We start from the raw sequence: 15981 nt of genomic DNA on the forward strand, positions 1-15981 counted from the left end.
AAATACTAGACTTTCCCTATACCAAGTAATATAGTCCTTATTTACAAGTATCCACACAACAGCCAACAAGTTTAGAAGTAAAAAAAAAGCTCCGAGTTTTAAAGAAGATCATATTCGAACTGGATTCTTTCACAAAATTTTCTAAAGCACATTACGATCCCTAAAGAATTTGTTCTAATTAATTTGATGGTAATGCCAATCTACTTCATCAAGAGGCTTAAAAGCTTAAAAGACGGTACAGATTTCAATTACTCGCGATTATTGTATAGTAATTTATATTTCGTTGAAAAACCCGAAAAAAATATTTCATACGAATAAGGGATGCCTTCAAAATGATCCCCATTCCGTATTAATACTTATTGGAGAGATCTAAATGGTTGCGTAATTTCAGTTTTTTATATAAAAATATTCTTCAATAAGGAATGTGCTCATTTGTAAAATATAAAAATTCTTTCTTTTCAGTCGAATCGAGATGAACGAAGTTGGAAGGGGAGGAGGGGTTGGAATCACCTTTAGAAAACAACGTACCCGAATCAGTGCTCGGCGGAAAATCAAGGCGGGTGGTTGTGTTGCCTCGTGAAAAAACCACGAGTTTCGTGTTTGTGTATAAAAATAATATGATTTTGAAATTGAAGTGAACTTTTAGTTAAAATTGTGTTTGAATTACACGAAAACTTATATTGAAGGTTGTTTTTTAGTACAAATAAATTCTAAAATTATAGAGCCAATGTTCGTGTTGCTTGGATTAGTTTTTTAGGTGATTGTTACATAATAAGTGAATTTATATTTATTTTATATATAGTAAGTATTTAATTAAGACGACGTAATTAGTATCAGTTAGCTAATATTAGGCCTTCTAAAGTGAAGAGCTACGTACATATTACGTATACAAATTACACAAATCTTAAATATATAATTTTTTTTTTTTAATATTATTGGAGCAATATATTCAGATTTTGCGTATTTATCATGTACAGTAAGTTTCTAATTTTTGAAATCAAAATCTTTATTAAAAGTGATTAAATTAAGACAGTATTAAAAAGTATTAATAAACATAAGTTACATACAAATTAAATAACATCACGCCTTCAAACATCTTTACTAAATATTTTTCTAGTATATATATTTAGCCTTTTCTTACTTTACCTGTCTAACATCTATGTTTGTCTACGAGTACTTTTAATCCTTTTAGTGATATGAGTTCTTTCTTTTCTTTATAATCCTGCTGTCACTGTAGCGCTTCAGGTTTTCTTTTACTTGTTTTTAAATATGTTACTATATTTCTGCGATCTCGTAAAATTTATTTACGCTATATAAATATAATTATAAAAAAAGAAATATTAAGAATATTTCTTTTAAAGCTCTGGAAGCAACGAACAAACCCGGCGTTAAGTTCCGCCACTCAACACGCTATATTTCATAAAATTCGAAAGTGGGGAACGGAGTATCTTAATATTAAGTTCCCTTGCTTACCCTGCTAAGTCTGTGAAGTGAAGTTGATTTTAAAATAATCGACTTTTTAAAGCTTGTCTATATTAAAACACGACTTATACTGTACTAAAGCTATTTACGAATAGCTTGAGAAAATGCTAGTAATTTTCCGTATTTTACATATTTCAATACTAACATTATTAAATGCTTTGAAAATATGCACTTTCTAAGTTTAAAACAATTTGTGAACGGGTCAAGGTTAAGTGATTAATAATATAAGAAACACGCGGGTTGTTTTAAATTTTTTATTAAATTGCAAGGTTCATATTTGAGAACAAATTTTTTTAGCTTCACGCCGTATCCCGTATATAGCGCAGTAGGTAGAGGGAACCTAGTGTTATGAGGAACCTAGTGGGGGACGGAGTGTCATAACACTAGGTTCCTACCCAGCTGTGTGCGGAATACAGCTGTAATGCTGATTTATTTATTTTATTATATTTATCAGAGCTGAGATAGGGGAGGCCACAATTGTATAAACGCGACGAGTTCTGGGTTCGATTTCCACTCGAAGAAATTAAATATTTATTTGGCCTCAAAATCAAATCAGTGGACATTTAGAATTAAACTTAATACGCATTTCAAAGAGTCCAGACAAAGCAAACGAAAACTTTAAGCAACTTCTATTTTAACTATATAAAGAAATATAACACTTTTAAAAGCTTTTACCTTATAGAATATATAAACTTCAATTCATATTATTTTAACATGTTATTATTGATAAAGAACCACTTTCGTAAGAAATGGAAACAAATCCATTTAAACAATGAAATGGACAAGACTAATATTCTTATAGTGTATAATTCGGAAACTTTTATATCAGAATACATCAAAGTACAGCAGTATATTATTATCGAAGATACCAAGTTAGAAGCGACCAGTGTTTAGAAAAAAAATATATAGAAATTAATTATTTTTTCTTTTCCTCGATCTGGTAACAAGGCAAAGCGCGGCGTTAAGTTCCGCCAGTCAACACGCAATGTCCCGTAAATTCGGCTAAGAAATGGGAAACAGAGTTTTCTTTTTTTTTATTGTTGATAGGCAAGCTATTAAGCATTTTTTTTTAGTGTCTTAATTACAAGTTATATTTACGTCATCTCAAACTAAAAAATGTAATTTATCATCAAGTATTTTCTTAGGCCAGTCGTGGCGTAGGGGCACAAAGTGTGACTTAACTGGTAGTGTGTTCGATCTTCCCACTCTTCGCTTTGGTATCGAGGTAAAGCGCGACTTTGTGTTCCGCCACTCAACACGGAATGCCTCAAGAATTATACGGAAATTGGAGAAGTAGGTTCTCTCTGGCTACCCTGCTGGTGCGGGATAAAGCGTGAAGCTGATAAAATAAAATCTATTCTCTTTTTTATAACAGAAACACTACATATTACACAAGCTTCGCCATAATCAATATTGTTAGAAATTATTTGTAATAGCTCTCTGGCAATATTAGCTGTCAGTAATATTTCTATTTCTATGGGCGGTGTAGAACAAAAGCCTTCATATCAAGTGTCCATCAAATAGGTTATTGAAACGAACGTCCGCCAACTGCACCACTGTAGGACGTCAAACAGGATTGATATATGACATCTAGTACTATACTGACAGACATACTGTATTTTACATTATATATATATTGAATTGTTTATTGAATTTTTGTGAAAATTGCTTTTCTTTTTATTGAAGTTTGAAAAATAGTTCTTTAATACTGATTATACAATTTTAGTCTAAAATTTCTATGCAATATATATATATATAATAAATTATATAATAAATTATATATATATATATATATATATATAAATCACATATATATATATATGATTTATTTATTATTTATTTATTATGTTTTTTTAATAGTTTCACAATAACAGATTATTATATAATTATTTGTTTTTTTTTTATAGAATAAATTGTTAATGCACTGCCCACTTTTAGCCTAGCTGTGTCTAGTTAATTATATGATCAAAGTAGGTTCGATATTCATTCACTTGAATGGATATCAAATATTGCCAATAATAATAATTAAAGAAATGCACAGATAATTTAATTAAAAAAAAACTATTATTCTCGAAATATCTAAATTTTAAACCATAAAGTAAGTTTAAATTAAATAATCACTCATTTCATGCAACTATGGCGTATTTACTCTTTGAAATATAGCTGGAGATATATTTTAAGTTTGTAAATTGCCTTTCTACATACATATATAGATAACTAACTTTTTTAAACAAAGTGCAATTGTGTCATTTTTGCACCTAATTAGATATGTACGAGTATACAGAAAAAATATAGCAGTTGTTTAAATAGTTAATAAAGAGGCCAGTCGTAGTACAAGCGTATTACTGTAAACTGATAGGTTGTGGATTCGAATCTAAATCGTGAAAATTAAATATTTAATAAGTCGAGGAATGCCTCCAGAATTAGGTAGAAACTGGGAAGCAACAACTTAACTCTAGGCCACCTCTGCCTACTCTGTTACATACAGCGTAAAGCTAAAAAAAATAATGAAAATATAAATAATTCCACTGACAACGTGTAAGCACATTTTCACGAATGGAAGGACAGATAAACGGTTGATCATATCTGGTCCCGTTTTCCCTTTGCCGAGAGACCCCAAATACTATATTGCTTAAAGATTTTAGATATGCCAAATCCGATGGAATCGTACTGATTTCATTGGATTACCCCTAACGTAGGATATAGGGAAGTATTTACAATTTTTTTTTATCGTTCCTAATAGAATTCGACATTAAAGTAATCAGCTAGCATATATATGACTATCTGTATCTAACACATAGCAGGGTAAGCAGGGGGAACCTAATGTTAAGACACACCGTTCCCGTCGAATTTTTTGAGGCATTGCAGGTTAAGTGGCGTAACTCAACGCCGTGCTTTACCTCGACACCAGACCAAGGAAATGCAAATACTAAATATTACGTTTTCTCAATTGGGAATCGATCCTACAACCTAACACGCTTACAGTCACACGCTTGTACCCCTACCCCACTACAGGCCATATACAACTTTAGATATGAAACTAAATTTATTATTATATATTATTAATTAAAAACATGAACCTTAGTTGATAAAATTAATTATTTTTCATTGCAATTTAATTAGCGCAGTTGGCTCCTACAGCGCCGTAATAAACTAACCCTACAATTTTAGGAACTTTGCAGGTAATCAAATTTAGCCTTCCATAATGAGGACCGGAAATACGTTTTACTACGTTTGGGAAGCTTCCTAGTCTAGGTTAAATACTGCAAATATATTTTCATAGAAGATAATTTAATTTATTTCTTTTATATTATAATTTATAAAGTTAAATAGTGAGGCCACGTGGGGAACGCTAGTGTCTTAATGAGAATGGAGTGTATTAGCACTATAACCTTTGCCTACACTGCTACACGATACAGAGTGAAGCTATAAAAAACATTTAACCCGCCCACCCTGTACACCACATTCAGCAGGATAGAAAGAGGGAACCCTATGTTAAGATATTTCGTTCCCCACGGTTCCGTTATGTTATATTTAACGAGATTATTAAAGGTATCGACGGCCATAATAATACATTTTTCCTATTTATAACTCCGTCCTTGAAGGTGAATACGTAACGAATACATGCCATCGTAATATTAATAGTCGACACACGAGAAATACACGTGAGGTTTGTTTTGCAATTAAATCGATAAAATCAAGTAGTCCTACTATATTATTAAGATTTTGTTTATTTTTTTAGCTTCACGCTATATCCCATACATAGTAGGGTAAGTGGAGGGAACCTGGAAACCTAGTGTTAAAACACTCCGTTCTCATTAAGACAATATCGTTCTGAAGGCATTACGTTTATTGTAATGAAGAAAATAGGGATTAATTTATTTCATGATAGTTGACGATGTAAAATGCACAGCTTTTAACAGTTTCATACAATTTTCTAATTAAATTATATTATTAAATCAACCATTTTTGTAATTTAAAGTGACAAATTAACTCGTCACTGTTTCAGACGACATTTTGACCTCAATCTCCACTCTGCAACTCTCTTTTACAGCAACATCTAAAATTTTTAGCTCCATGGTAGTACAGCATAGGTAAGTTTCCAGACAATTCTAACTCATATGAAACACGAATCAATAGCAGTGGTTTCAAAGACAATTACGGAATGCCGACGTCCAAACGTTGCACTGTTTACTCCGGTTTGAGCGCTTGTAAAGAGAATTTCTTTCAATTCGAATTTCCCGATATCCTCGTGACTCCGACAACACAACAAGGCGTGTTGACCTAACAACGCTGTTTAGTTGACAGGGATTCAATGGTTTATGTATAGAAATGGAATGGAATTTTGTATTTTCTTAGTGCTTATATATATTACATTCACAATTTTGGTTTTTTTTATGGTGTTACCTTTAGGGAATTCTCCTTGATAGTATATGGTCATCCATAGATCATTAACAGACATCCCATAGCTGATAAAATTTCATTAAATTCCCGACCATTAGCAATATCTAACAAATGTAAAGATTTTCGTATAAGTCTTTATTGTTATTCTATAGAGTAATATCTGTCGTGGTGCAGGAGCACAACCGTGTGCGAAAGGTTATGTGGTCGATTCCCACCCAGGAAATCAAACAATTCATATTTTCAAATCTTCCACCTGTTACCTAGGTAAAGTGCGGCGTTGGGTTCCGCCACTCAACACACAATGCTTTCAGAATTTGGCGAAAAATGGGGAAAGCAGTGTCTTAATACTAGGTAATACTAAAGTAGGCCACTATATATTTATTTATGTAGTAGATTCGATTCCCATTCGGGGGAATGAATTATTATTTATTAATATCTTGTATAGTGCCTTAGGTTCCTGCCTATCCTGCTATATGCGGAATACAACGTGCAGCTAAAACGAAATATTTATCAACTGATGAAGCTACATAACTGAACTCACAGTACATTTGTTAATTGCAATAATTTTATTCCACACAATTATCCAAATTAATTAAACTTTAAAGTGTAATTAAAAAAGTAATTAATTCAACTGAGAACTGATAACTCACATTTTATTTAGGCGCAATTGTCACCAAAGTTATCTTAATAAGCCCAGATTTAAAACAAAATCCGACGAGTTTTTCGCGAAATGAAATTAGCTGAAAAAGGCGGTGCCATTAAAATTACATTAGCATAAATAAGAGGGATGCTAATCTTAGGAGAATAAATCTTGGTTGGGAAATAAAAATAATCGGTCCAATGATGCTGTGACAGATCTCTCTGTCATTAAGTTTTTCCTTCAGCTGAGTTCATGTAGAGAATTATCTCTTTATGTATTATAGAATCCGCTCGGCCAGTATTAGAGGAATTCGAATTTTTTTAACAGGTTTAAATGTTATTTCTTTGTATGTTCACAGATTTTCATATTCAATAATTTTGAATTTTTTGTTTTTTATTTTATTGAATTAGATTTAGCCATGATAAAAAACAAAACATTTAACAAAGGTGTCACTTTCTTCATATTTTTAGCTTCGTTATATCCTGCACATATGTAGCAGAATAGGCAGAGGGGATATAGGAACGTAGTGTTAAGACACTCCGTTCACATTAAGATATTTCCGCTTCCCATTTTACTCCGTATTGTAAAAGCATTGTATGTTGCTTCACTTTGCGTCGTTTAATTTCATGGAAGGGAAATCGAACTCAAAACAAAATCATAAATTACTTATGATATTAGTTCGATTTATAATAATTGTAAATTAAAATACTTGTAAATCAATGACAATTATATTAAAAACATTATAACAAACGAGAGTTTTCGATATATACCAATAATATTAATGTCACCCAATCAACCTCTAAAGCTACAAAAATAAAAAAAATCAATTAAAAAGCAATATACAAACCAATTCAATTAAATTAACTAATTCACGTTATTAGAGAACTCTTATCATAATATCAGTGGGAATTAAATATTCATGCCGTTACCAAAAAGGTACCCTCTAAGGATTCAAACGCGAAGTAAGTTTAGGACTCTTTTATTCTGATTATTCCTCAGGGGGTGTACTAGTTCTCAATTGTGGGACATTCTCTTAATTTGGGGTACGGACCTCAATCAATTTTCGATTTCGTATGTAAAATAATTTTAAATTTGTATATTTGTTTTTGTTGTTGTTAGATTTGTTTTGTTTTTAGGAATTATGTTAAATTATGACCGATGTGGAGGAAGTAGGGGGTGATTAAGTGAAAAAAAGATTTTACTTCTTATTTCTTTCTCTTCTTGTTGTCTATTTTCAAATAACGAGGGCCCGCGGCGTTGAGTTTTGTCACCCGCAACGCCGCCAGAGTTCGGCGGAAAGTAACACTAGGTTCCCAGGTATTCTCTACTGTACGTACCCTGTGCTAAATACACAGTGAAGTAGGATGGAAGAATAACCTAGGGTTAAGCAACTCCCTTCTCCAATTTCAGCTCAAATTCAAAAAAATCCATAAAAAGTGTTAGAACTGAACGTTACGCTTTCTCCTACCAATACGAGCAAGATAAACATATTCCCCCCCAATGATTATCGAATCCACAACCATCATGCATCATTACAAGCAGACGTTATGTCACTGTACCACTACGTCCTCATAATAAGTGTTTATACACTCAAAAATAACCAAAACATATATTCAATATACAGAAAAAATACTTCAAACAATTCATTTATAACGTTGTGATACAAAAAAATAAACTCAAATCAAACGACCGTACAACAAATTACCTAGGAAACTTGGAAGCTTTACAAACATAAGGGCAAACGAAAATAAAATAAAATAAAATAAAAAGCGATTGTATTATACGGGTACTTTAAATCTCGTTGATGTTTATTATTTTTATGAGCTCATTTCTTGCTTTTAAACCATTTGAGGATTTTCAAATAAAAGAATCTTTGTAAATACCGCTGTTGATAATCATGGTATATTTTCCAGACGTTCGCCGTTTTCCGAGCGCTACGACAAAGCTAGCGAAAGTTGAAAATGTCCGCCAAAAGATGTTTTAGAATAACCTCCACGAGCTAAACGAGTTTATGTGGAATTATATTATAATGACACTTCAATTCATGATCTTTGTCGTAATTGAGTATTCGGAAATTTTAAGAAAAGAAATCTATTGAGGCCAGTCGGGGTTCGATCCACACTCGAGGAACTTAAATATTAAATATATATTTTTTTGTTCTGGTGTCGAGGCAAAGCGTGGCGTTTAGTTGCGTCACTCCGATTCCGGCCAGAACTTGGCTGAACGGAATGAAACGGGACCGGAGACGGAAAATGTGGAACGGAGTATCTTAACACTAGGTTCCCTTTGCCTGATGTGTGCAGGATAAAGCGTGAAGCTGAAAAAAAAATGTATATTATTTAGCTTTGTATGAGCTAATAAACTGAACGCTCAAATTATATTAAACGAGAATCCCTCTCAACCCCCATACAATTTACGATACACGGCTATCTATAAAAAAAAAACTTACGTCAGCTGTGTTATTCAATTTCCGAAAAAAGGAGTTCCGCAAATTTTCTGATGACGCACAAAACATTCATATTCGCTGGCGCAGCACTCGCCTTCCCCCCCAACACGTATTAAGTCGATTCCGATCCTTACATATTCCACGTGTACAAAAATAGTGGTACCGGCCCCAAATCGATGGAATGAGCTCTGGAAAAGATGGCGTAATATCACAACAGATGTCGACGACGGTTATGTCAACTGACCGTACATTCACGAAACTAATAAAAGATTCAGAATCGTCGTTCGCCCCAAAGAGGGTGTAACGTTGCTTCTAGCTAAAAATATTTGTAAGATTTCAAATCATTACGTAGTGTTGAACTATATAAATTAATTTATTGGATTGTCATTTGTCATCCTATCTAGTGTTAAGACACTCTGTGACCCATTTTCCGCCGAATTCTGGTGACATTGCGTGTTGAGTGGCGGAACTCAACACCGCGCTTCGCTTCATTACCAGGGCCAAAAAATGAAAATATTTAAAATTTCTTTGCGTAAAAATCGAACCCGCAACAGAACTGAAATTTATTATAAGAGTAATAATGATATATGTAAAAATATAAAAAGAATTACATACATTACACTGCTATATAGACGTCACCAGATGGTCACTTTAAGCACTTTGAGGCCTATTTTATACTATTTTAGTCCAGAATATCGTTCATACGAGAATTAAGATAAACTGTCGACCGGCAATACCCACACGTTTAAAACTCCATACAAATTTATCTGTAATTAACAATGATCCCTAAATATAAAGTGTTTATTGTAATATAAAAATCTGTAACATTTTTTTATATTTTTCAAATTCATATTTAAAAATGTTAAATTACTATTTTGTATAATAAAACAATTATAAATGAATACTAAAATTATTTTTTTGAGAATTTTAATATAGGTATCCCACCCCATTAAAATTCTCAAAAAATAGGGCATGTCTCTACTTGGTTGGTTCTAAGTTAGCACTTACAGAGTAAAGTTTACAGAATAGCTCAGCCAAATGTTAATAAAGCCGATTATGGCTTAAATTATTTTTGGTAGAAATAAACAGTAAATAAATAATTATTTTATTTTTATTTCGCTTCACGCTGTTTCCCGCCAATTGCAGGATAGGCAGATGAAACCTACGAACCTAGTGTTTAAAGATCTCGATAGAAAGAGCTCGCACGTTAGAATGGTCGCAAGTTCTTTTAAATGTAAGTAAGTAAAGATTCAGTTACGTAACGATGCAGAAACTACTTTACATATAATAATAGGAAAAATCACATAAAATATAGAAAATATAAATAAATATAAAATAGAAATTGGCAATTTCGTATCGGAACGGTTCATCCTATAAAGTACGTGAGGCGGTCAAAAACAAACTTGTGCAATAAATAACTGTATCGGATAAGAAAGGAACACACCAATTTTATATTCAATAAAAAAATAAGATCAACTAAATTGCCTTACAATATTCCAGATTTATTGAAAACAAATAGCTCTTTTGATTTTTGCACGAACGTAAACAAAACATATGAATATATCGTAAAAGAAATCGTATTATTCAAATGTCGTGCCATTTTCTTTATGATTTCAGTCAAATGTACTTTTATTGCACGTCATTTTGACGTGCTCTCATGTTTTTAAGTGATTTATGTATTATACTTTTGGAAATATAGTTCTATGTAGTTCAAGTTGTAACAGTTCTTAACTAACTTCAGCTTAAACTTTAAGTTTAACCCTTTTAAGATACAATAAGAAAATATTTTAATTTTTTTACGACCTTACTTCTGACTAACGTTTAATATAAAAAAATATATTTTTACAACAACTTGAAGAGCACTTTGAGTAGCTTAAAATAAAATTGTACTTTTTAAGAAATCCTAGAATAAAAGAAGAATTATAACTATAAATAAGTTCATATATTATATAAGATAGTTTCTATATTTCTTTATATTTACATTTCAATAATAAAGAATTACAATAATATTTTACCTTTTCCCATAAATCAGTTAATCTAATAAATGTTCAAGTAATGCAGTCACGTCCAACTTAAATCTACCGCACAAACGTAGCGAGGCCGAGGCCGAGGGTCCGCTGAAGCAGCCCTATCCTTTCCGTTTGACCGAATGTTGTACAACATAATCGAAAAATAAATTTTTCTTTACTCTACCTAACCTTTATGGTAACTTTCCAGGGTCTGTAGATTAAAAGATATTATTTACTCGTGTATTCTAAACGGTACAGACCGCTTGTTTTATATATCTGACAGGGGCTGAAAGGTTGACCCGTTGGCGCGTTTGACTTTCTGGTTGACGTTTTGATGTGTTAACATAAACGATTTACTTAGAACCTTCCAATGATTAATTAAACTGCCATACATAATATATAGGTACGAGGTTGATGTAAATATTTAATTATGTGAATGGAAGAAGCGAATGAATAATAAATTATGTTTATTTACACTTAAATGGAATGCTTGTAAGGCGGTGGGTTAAGTGGATTTTTTTTTATCGTTATTACAGATTAATCTAGAAAACTCTGATATACGTGAAAATCATAGCTCGGCAGTGACTAGTTTGTTTTGCAAAAGTGGTATCATTTGAAATTCAGTAAGTATAAACGAAAAATATTTAAAAAAAAATGTGGTCTAAAATAAAATAAAGAGAATTCTTTTGTATCGTGCTTATTTTTCTGAATTTTCATAGACTGCGTATAGGAGCTACTTGCTTATTTTTTTTACTTATGATTATAATCTAAAATATGTCCAACACACATAAATGTCATTATCCATAACTAAACGTTAGTACCTATACTTTGAAATATTTATTAATGCTCTAAATAGTACAAGAAAAATAAATAAAAATTTCCACGACAACAAAAGCAATGATTCAATAATAGTCAATTTCCTTGTGAAAACCTGCAGCAGGAAAACGACAACATTATGTCAGACATCCTGTCCCGAGAACTAGTACACGTAAAAATACAATCCAATTGGACAAATTTAACCTCCTGTTGCCAGGCATTTTAACTAAATTGGCGAGCGAAGGTATTCTTTAAAGAAAATGTTGAATTGCTTACTTTGAAGTTTCCCTATAATGTAATAATATGAAAAAAAAAACAACCGACTTCTGTAAAAAGAGGAGTTCTTAATTCTGATTTTTTTTGTTTGCTACCTTGGAACTTTCGACTGTGTAGACCGCTGCTATTTTAATTTGGCCCAGTTCTAACAATAGAATCCACGAGAAATCATAGAAATCTTAAATTTGTATAGTTTAGTCTTTAAAGTCGGTTTTTTTTAATTTAATAACTAAAACTAAAAGTAAATTAAATATTAATAACTGTATTGTTGTTAAAAATGTAGAGATTGATATATATTCTGAAATATAATGAATAAATACTTACTATATATATTTTCTATATTAAATAATATAAAGAAAAAATATTCAAATAATTAAAATACACTTATATTCCTAGGTGTAGATAGCAGAAATGTTATCAGAGACAAAAAATCCGATAAAACAAAAACACAAGTGATGACAGAACGTGTTAAGTTCATAATGTGAGTCATGAATTCCGTCAAATGGTTCCGGTTGTTCGTGATGCTGGCGGCTTGCTGGGCACAGGAGGGGGAGTGGAGTGAGGACGCTGAAGACCTGGGTAAATATAATGCTAAATTTAAGTTAAAATAGTTATAATTAGGTTATTACTAGTTTTTTTGCTTTCCGTAAGAAAATAAAACATTTTGTTTAATACTTATACTTACGAATATGATATACAAGTGAAATTTGATCCCATATCTACAGTATTTAATAAAAAGAAATCAGCTTCACTCTGTATGTCTCACGCAGCACCGTAGGCAAGGGAACCTTTGTCTGGCTAGAGCGGAAAAATGAAAATATTTCATTTCCTGAACGAAAATCAAACCCATCACGTTTACAATCAAACGCTGTCATCGAACCTGGAATTTAATTTTAACAGTTTGTTTAACACTTTTATATTAATTTGATAGAAATTCCAGAACTTCATATTTATTATAAAATTAAAGCTCCCTCGACACAAAATTTGTTAAACTAACGCCATCTATCGAAGGATAAACAAATTAGTTTAGCTTTCAATCGATCAAAGAAATATTTCTACAACCACGCCACTACGAGATTTGCGAGATACTCCAAAAGAGGGCACCAGTATTATTAAAAATTGTCTGGTCACGGGAGATCGTTACTAGCAAAAGTAAATCAAAGAATTTAAAATTATGGAAGACATTATGAATGTACTTCGTAACATACAAAAAGATTTAGAAGAGCAAAAAACAACGATTCGTCAAAGTGGACATAGTATAACAGATCAAGTAACTCTTAATATAAATAAAATTTTGGAAGATAAATTTAGTATATGGGAAGAAAAACAGAATATTCTTAGAGAAAAAGTAGAAAATCAAGAAAAGCGAATTTACTTCTTGGAAAAACAGGCAAGAAAACGAAATATCGTATTTTTTGGGATCGAAGAAAATGAGACTTCATATGAAAACTTAGAAAAGAGTATCCTTCAATGGCTCGATATGTACTTGTCTATCAAACTTGAACAGAGAGATATCCAAGAAGTAAAAAGAGTTGGTAAAAAAGGTGGAATACCTCGACCTATTATAGCAACATTCTCAACCCTTGGCTTAAAGATTAATATTTTTAAACAAAAAAGAATGTTGAAAGATACCCCCTTCTACATGAAAGAAGATTACCCACTCTATGTTTTGGAAAAAAGAAAAGAGCTCCAAGAACAAGTAAAACTCGAGGCGGAGAAAGGAAATAAAGCCATAATAAAATATGACAAACTGATTATATTAAAAAAAAATAACTATAAGAGAACACTTTCCAACTCACCTGAAAATTGCAGTCAAGCCGAAAGCCACAAAAATATACAAACTGTTAAAAAGAATAAAACACTTAAACAATATCCTTTGGGCCGCAGATCAAATAGTGTTTCTGAAGGTACTAAAACACCCAACATGCTGAACTTTTTTCTAAATAAAAATGTTAACAATCAGTTTAATACAAGTTCAAGTACATAGCAATTAGCACGCCCTCCTCAAAAGAATATCATCGACAAAACAATGCAATCAAACAAAAATTTACACCTTCCAACCCGGCCGGTCACCGTGGAAGGTACCGACCACTACCCTCCAAAAGGAAAAAAATACACAAACACTAAAAATATAGAAACAAAAATTTTACCTGCAACAAATAAAATTTATGTCATGTGCTATAATGTGAGGTCCTTAGCTTCTTACGAACGCTTAATCGAGTTAAGCGAAGCTTTGAAAAATGTCAAATTTGATATAATCGGTCTATCTGAAACAAGAAGACTAGGGACAAAGATAGAGGAATATGACGATTACATATTGTGCCATACAGGCCTTCATCCTGGGAAATATGGAGTTGGTTTTTTATTAAAGAAAAATCAAAAAGAAAATATAGAAAGTTACACCGGCATTACAGACAGAGTGGCTCTTTTAAATTTAAATATACAAGGTAATAAAATATCATTCATTCAAGTATATGCCCCCACGGAAGCAGCAACAGATGAAGAAATAGACGCTTTTTATAACAATGTCAATAAGGCCATTGATCTAGCACACAAGGTCTACATAATAATGGGCGATTTCAACGCAAAAATCGGACAACCTAAACAAAATGAATATTTAGTAATGAAATTAAACGGATATGGAAAGAGAAATTTGAGAGGACAGATGTTAATTGATTTCGCTTTAGAAAATAAAACTCCAATTTTAAACACCTTTTTTAAGAAAAAACAAAATCAAAAATGGACCTGGCGATCGCCAAATGGGGAACATAAAAATGAGATAGATTTTGTTCTCTCAAATCGCCCTTCCATGGTTCAAAACATCGAAGTACTAAATGTAAATTTTTCTTCTGACCACCGACCACTACGAGCAACTCTATGTCTAGAAAAATTAAAGAAGAATAGGGCAAATTTTAAAAATTTCCAAAACTTGACATTGAAAAACGAAGATGAAATTACGACCTACAAAACCCGCATTATGTCTAATCTATCATGCCTCCTAGACTGCCAAAAAAACTCTACAGTACAAATTTATTATGATAAAATTATATCACTTATCACTCAAGGTCTACAATTTGATCGGTCGAAGTCAAAAAATAAAGAGAAACCACACAAAATATTGTCAGAACGTACTTTAACATTAATGTCTAATAGATGGGAACTTCAGAAAGTTAAAAATAAAAGTAGACCTATGAAAAACAAACTGTCAGCGCTATTTAAACTTGTAAGTAAGTGTATAAAAAATGACTACACACAATATAGATACAGGACAGTTGAAAAATATCTACTACAAGCAGGCAGTTCCAAAAAAGCTTTAAAGCAGCTACGTACAAGAAAAATATGGATAGAAGGACTAAAAAAAGGAGAATTAATAGTAAACAATAGAAATGAAATTATAACTATAGCAACTGAATTCTACAAAAACTTGTATAGTGCCAAAGTAGATAAAAACATTAACTGTTGTAACAAAATTATTGTCCCTAAAAAAGTGCCAGAAAACACTATTAAACCTTTCTATGAAAAAGAAATAATCGATACAATAAAAAGGCTGAAAACAGATAAAAGTCCAGGATCTGATAATATAACCAACGAGGTTATAAAAATAGCTCAGGAGCAGCTAGCACTGCCCCTGACTCATTTGTTTAACCTTATTTTGGAAACCACCGAAACACCGATACAATGGTCGGAATCAAACGTAATACTTATATATAAAAAAGGTGATCCACACGATATAACGAACTACAGACCAATTAGCCTATTACCTAGTATATACAAAATATTTTCTTCTTTGATTAACATTAGACTAAGCCACACATTAAATGCCCAACAACCTATAGAACAAGCAGGATTTAGAAAAGGTTTCTCGACGATAGACCACATTCATACATTAGAAATAGTGATCGAAAAAT

At 31.9% G+C, this 15981-nt stretch overlaps 2 protein-coding genes across 3 annotated transcripts in view; both read left to right on the forward strand.

Moving 5' to 3' along the window:
- Positions 1 to 550: 550 nt before the first annotated feature.
- LOC146536822 (neural cell adhesion molecule 1-like) overlaps positions 551 to 15981 on the forward strand; it is a 102484-nt gene continuing 87053 nt past the window's right edge. Inside the window, exons 1-2 of one of the 2 annotated variants that reach the window (XM_085189293.1) lie at positions 551 to 757; positions 12470 to 12652. In XM_085189293.1, coding sequence (XP_085045419.1) covers positions 12562 to 12652 — 91 coding nt within the window. In that variant the 5' untranslated portion in view covers positions 551 to 757; positions 12470 to 12561. The remainder of the gene's footprint in view (positions 758 to 12469; positions 12653 to 15981) is intronic. The other variant, XM_085189295.1, reaches the window with a different exon arrangement.
- LOC146536823 (uncharacterized) lies at positions 13011 to 14060 on the forward strand. The gene has a single exon (XM_085189423.1). It carries the CDS (start codon positions 13248 to 13250, stop codon positions 14058 to 14060), a length of 813 nt encoding a protein of 270 aa, XP_085045549.1. The 5' UTR covers positions 13011 to 13247.

This window comes from Heliconius melpomene, chromosome 8, assembly GCF_056956725.1.
Source record: "Heliconius melpomene rosina isolate 202511_hmr_F chromosome 8, ASM5695672v1, whole genome shotgun sequence".
Taxonomy (NCBI): Eukaryota; Metazoa; Arthropoda; class Insecta; order Lepidoptera; family Nymphalidae; genus Heliconius; species Heliconius melpomene.